Source organism: Octopus bimaculoides, chromosome 2 (genome assembly GCF_001194135.2).
Source record: "Octopus bimaculoides isolate UCB-OBI-ISO-001 chromosome 2, ASM119413v2, whole genome shotgun sequence".
Classification (NCBI taxonomy): Eukaryota; Metazoa; Mollusca; class Cephalopoda; order Octopoda; family Octopodidae; genus Octopus; species Octopus bimaculoides.
The window spans coordinates 166557757-166563606 of record NC_068982.1 but is presented as its reverse complement, the minus strand read 5'-3'; the positions used below and the strand labels follow the sequence as shown (position 1 = coordinate 166563606).

The following is a 5850-nucleotide window of genomic DNA, read 5'->3' as shown; positions in this document are numbered from 1 at the left end:
ATGAATCTTTAAAATATTACACTAAATATGCAGGAAAAAAATTCTTTGATATTTCAAATTATTTAAGTTTAAAAATAAGTGTGTGTGTGTGTGTGTGTGTGTGTGTGTGTGTATGTGTGTGTGTGTGTGTGTGAATGAAAGAGAGAGAGGGTGATTTTCTTGGAAGTTGTTTCCACTCCTGACAATATAACAGCTGTGTTACAGAGAGATATTATTTATCCTACATTTGCACAGATGCATTCTCAGGAGAATTAGAACAAAAAATAAGAAGATAAATAATAAATAAACAAAAAAACTAAGCAAAGTGCAATCCCAGGGAAGAAACTGACATATTTGAAACAAAAAAAAGAATCTTTATTCTTTTCCTCTCCTTCCTTATCTTCTTTGAATAGTTGAAAGGAAAAAGTGAAAGACAACTGGGTTAATAAACATATCGATTCTCTTTCTGTAGAATCTAGCAACTCTGACTTTGCCTGAGCACTTTGTAAGTCATCATCATTTTAATGCCCACCTGTCTGTGACTAGTGTGAGTAGGATAGGTCTTCTGTAACTACCTCAGTAACTAGCAACTATATTTAGTGAACCATTTGGGCAGTTCATCAACTTAATTTAAGTGATACTTCTACTACTAACTATCCTGTATATCTAGCATAGCTCACGTCTTATATATGTTATTATGTCATAGGTTCCACTGCATTCTTTGTATATTCATTGCTTGTTTTGTTTTGCTTGATCAAACTCTTACTGAATTCTTATTACACCTGATTAATTCCCAAATATCACTGTGATTTTATATTGTCACTTACTAAACCAGCACATTAGTCTTTTCCATGTTGATCTTCAGGCCTTTGAATAATGTCTGCAACATTTTTGCAACATTTCAAAAGGTCCTGATATGAGAACCATATCATTAACAGTTCCCAAACACAACCATTCTTGAAGTTGGGTTATAGTTCAAGAATTATTATGAGCAGAAAAGCACTAGACATTAATTAATTCATCATCACGATCATTTAATGTTCATTTTTCAAGCTGCCATGGGTTGGATGGTCTAACAGGAGCTAGTAAGGCCCCATTGTCTGTTTTGGCATGGTTTCTATGGCTAGATGCTCTTCCTAAAGCCAACCTCTTTACAGAGTGTACTGGGTGCTTTTATGTAGCACCAGTTCTTTTTATATGGCACCAGTGCTTTTTTACATAGTGCCAGCACCAGTGTTCTTTACTTGGTACCAGCACTGACAGCATCACCAAGTAACTTGGAAGCAGGTAGTTGTTGGGGGGAGTAAGGGGAGTTTGTGCCAGCTGATGAGATATTAGAGGATAGAGGTATAGAATACTCCAGTTGAAAAAGAAAGGAGGGTGAGTTAGAGAGTAAGATAAAGAGATCAATAATGCAAGAGATGATGGCAAAGATATGTCAGGACATGCCCTCAAGGGGCATTAGGAGTGGTGAGAATAATTGGGGTGATACAGAAATTTAGACTGGTTGGATGGACAAGATATAGGTGACTGAGGCAGATGATGGAGTGAAATGTAGAAGAGGCTGGGGGAGCAGGGTTGGGTAGGTGTGTGAGGGCATTGAGGGTGATAGCAGAAAAGCGAAGTGTTAATGATGGAGAACAACACAAGGGAGAGAAGGCACAGAAAGGAGGTGATTGGTAGAGACAGCAGGTGGGGGAAGATAATGGGAAATGAAAGCATTTCAGCATGAAGAAGGAGGTAACTGAGAAAGCAGGAGAATGTAGTATGCACCTGTTCTGCTTTCAGGTGATGTGAGTTAGGGTATGAAAGGTGTAGGAAAATGGTTGACAAGGCAGAGTGGATGCAGGTGGGTTGGGGCAAGCTCCTCACAGACAAGCATTATCCAGGATGGTTAAGGATATCAATTCTGCTGTGGTGGATGTCTTTTTCAGTACAGCAAGGCACCCGATATCTGTCCTTTATCTCCTTTGTAAAGCTCAGGATCTTGAGATTAGCCTTCAGTATTTCATCCAATATCTTTCTTGGTCTCCCTCTTCCACAAGTTCCATCCACTTTAAGCAATCAGCACTTCTGTATGTAACTCCACATTCATATGCATTACATGACTAAACCAGTGCAGTCTTCTCTCTTGCACACTGCATCTAACTCTTAGGTCTAATTTTTCTCTCAATCCACTTACACTCTGTCTCACATGTATTGCACATCCAGCAGAGAATACTAGCTTCATTTCCCTGTAGTTTTTGCATGTCTTCTGCATTAAGGGCCCACCCTTCACTGCCACGTAATATTGTTGTTCATACACATGCATCATTCAACCTTCTTTTCACTCAGGGAGAGTGACCTTTGGTTGCCAACAGAGGCAAAAGGTATCTGAATTTTCTCCTTCTTATTCTTATTCTAGCAATTACACTTTTGGTACATCTCCCTCGCTGCTGATCAAGTCCTCTAGGTTGCAAAAATTATCCATTATCTCTAAAGAGCTCTGGGGCATTTGCGAAAATCTATTTCTCATATATCTGTAGTCTTTATGGCTCCTGTGCATGTTCCGCATACAACACTTCTTTCTCTCTTACTCTTCCTATTATTCCATTGCACCTCTTGTGTGTCCATAGCTAACACTGTATGCCTTATGGAATTACTGTCTACACTTTTCCTACATATTCAGTAGGGCCATTTACCCAATGCGGGTAGGGTCTTGACTAATTTCCTGCTTACTAGGACCTTGGTCTTTGCTAAGTTAATCTTAAGGCCCTTTGATTCCAGGTTTTGCTTCCACACCTGAAATTTCTTTTCTAGTTCTGTTACAGAATCTGCTGTAAGAGCAAGATTACCAGCATATAGCAGTTCCCAGGGGTAGCCGATGTTAAAGTTTTGTTATGGCTTTGGAGACAATGATGAATAGGAGGGGACTGATAACCAAGCCTGACAAAAACGCCTGCCTGCACACTAAATTCATCACTGTACTCCTGGTTAACTCTCACCTTACTAATAGAACCTCTGTACATGCCTTGCACAGCTTTCACAAGACATTTGTTTACCCTCAGCTTTCTCTGAGCCCACCATATCACACAGCTAGGTACTCTATTGAAGGATTTCTCCAACTCAACAAATGCCAAGTACAATAGTTTATTCTTCTGCAGTTGCCTGACTATAATAACAGTGTCGTCAGTGCTTCTCCCTGGCACAAAGCCAGACTGCATTTCATCTTATCTGATTCTGTCTCTAATTAATTGGGCTATAACTTTTCCTGTAACTTTCGTAATTTGGTCCAGCAATTTGATGCTGATGTAATTACTTCTGTGTACCTTTGTGGCACCAGTCATTGGGGAGGACATCTTCCTGATTAATTATGCGGGTTACTAGACCCTATCCTATTCTACCAGATATGGGTGTCCTGCCTTCTCTACTTTTTCCTGTGTATCATTTATCTCACATTCTGTTGTAAACATTTTTTTAAAAATTACTTTTGCATTCTTTTATTTTTGCCTTTCTCTGCTCAACTAACTTAAGCTGTAACTTATCCATTATTTCTCCTTTTTGTTATTTAATTAATTACTGAAGTTTTAATCACAATCCATAATTTCTATTTGAACTACAGCTATTGTCAGGATTGTGTAATTGATAGTATGTAAAACTATTATATTGTCAATCAGTTGATCTTTTCAATGCTGCAGCTGCTGATAGTATTGTGTAATGCCTATTATATATAATTTATTACAGTAACTCCTGTTTATGTGTTAAAATGAAATGGAAGGAAGTTGTTCTTATCATTTATTAATCTATTTTTCTTTTAAGCCCATAATACCCTCACGCATATATTTTATTTATGTACCAATGTTATATTGCAGTAGAATTATTACTTTATAAAAGCCCCATTTATCATGGAAGAAATTGTTGTTTTTACACACTGAGGGTTGGATCTTTACTTTCACTTTGCTACATTTATAGCTAGAAATACTGCTAATTTCTTCAAAAACATTTATGACCATATAGAGGACAAACATATTGAGGATAGTTCCACAATTTTATACTATTCTTGTCATGTTATGTATTTCTGTTGACTCTTTTTCTTTTTATTTTTGCTCATTACAGATGTCAAGAACTCATTTACACAGGTGAACCACCAATTGTTGCAGAGATTACAAGTGTACTTCAAGAATGGAGTAACATAATGTATCAACTTTATGAGGTATATTACCATCTGTGTTCTGGAATCACTGAAAATATATCTTAATTTAATACATTTAACAGATTAGATTTTTAAAACTTTTTGCGCAATTTGAGTATAGTTGAAACAAATCTCTTTAGTCTCAAACTTCATAACAAGAATGAACAATACACTACATTCTTATTGTTTTTGATAACCTTTCATGAAACACACACAATCAAGTCTGTGTCTCTCTCCAGAGGGTTTTGCCTAAAACAGTAGAGTTATCTTTTTCCTCATAGCATAAAGTGGACATTAAAAATTGAATAATGATAAAACAATGATACTCTTCCTCTTTCTATCTACCCACTCTATCTCATTTTCCTCTTCTTGTTTACCTGAACAAATGTACACACTCTAGCTTATTGAGTACTATATATATAGTAAGCCTGATTTCATTTTAAAATACCAATGAAGTATAATACTTCTGACAGTTAAATCCATGCTATACATCTAGTCAAACTGAATTGATATATATGTATATGTATGTGTGTGTCTGTACACACACACACACACACACTCATACATATATGTGTATGGCTCAGTAGTTAGTGTCAGGCCCACAATCATGAGGTAGTGAGTTTGACTCCTGGATCGGGCTATGTATTGTGTTCTTGAGCAAGACACTTTATTTCACATTGCTCCAGTTCACTCAGCTGTAGAAATGTGTTGCAATGTCCACTGGTGCCAAGTTGTATCAGTCTTTGCCTTTCCCTTGGTGTGGAGAGGGGAGGTATGCATAGGTAACTGCTGGTCTTCCACAAAACAACCTTGCCCGGACTTGTGCCCGAGAGGGGAACTTTCTAGGTGCAATCCCTGGCCACCTTCTGTCAAACCATCCAACCCATGCCAGCATGGAAAGCGGACATTAAACAATGATGATGAGATAACTCAAATTATGCATGCACTTTAAATCTAAGCTATAAAGTTATAAAACCACTGCTTTCAATGTATTGTAAATTTCAAAAAAGAAAGATTTTATGAAACAATAATGAGAGAAAAAAAAGTTGTGTACTCATGTTTGGAAATCTGTTTCCTTTCATTTATGAAGAAAACATTTAATGCAAAACAATATTTAATAGTAGTTAATGTGTGAAGCCTCATCAGCAACATCACTTAAACATTCATTTCCCTACAGAAGTTGTTTGGATCTGCAGGGCTGCAAATCCCAACATCAAAAACAAACTTGCCCCTCCCTTCCCTTCCCCCCCCTCTCTCTCTCTCATCTGTCTTGTCTTATCTTTGGCAACAGAACTGTGATGAAAAATTCCTCGACATCCGAAATTCAGTACTAGATTTAATGGAATGGCGGAGTAAGATTTTATCCCAAAAAATGACTGTGGTAAGTAATCAGTTTTTAGTTTACAGTACACATGTTTAATGACAGGGAGGGGGAGGGTATTTACTTTTGTCACTTTTTTTCTTCATAGATTTTATTTCCCAGCCCAGTTTTTCAATATGGATGCAATGGTCTCCTAATACTGTGCTTCAGAATAATTAATAAATTCTAGAAATTCTAAAAGATTTCCTGGAAATAAATAGTAATTAATTGTAGGAAATGGTGAATATTAAAAATTACTCCATACAGGAAATTGTAGAAATTTATAATGCTAAACATTTAAGTTAAGAGAAAGACAAAAATGTCTATATTTTTTAAGTTC

At 36.8% G+C, this 5850-nt stretch overlaps 1 protein-coding gene across 2 annotated transcripts in view; it reads left to right on the top strand.

Annotated features, from left to right (window-relative positions):
• Positions 1-5850, top strand: part of LOC106881525 (dedicator of cytokinesis protein 1) — a 184512-nt gene that overhangs the window by 87434 nt on the left and 91228 nt on the right. For both annotated transcript variants that reach the window (XR_008263483.1, XM_014931942.2), the window contains exons 4-5: positions 4075-4171; positions 5442-5531. Coding sequence is in view for 1 of the 2 variants with exons in the window: in XM_014931942.2 (XP_014787428.1) it covers positions 4075-4171; positions 5442-5531 (187 nt within the window). In the remaining variant the exon portion in view is untranslated. The remainder of the gene's footprint in view (positions 1-4074; positions 4172-5441; positions 5532-5850) is intronic.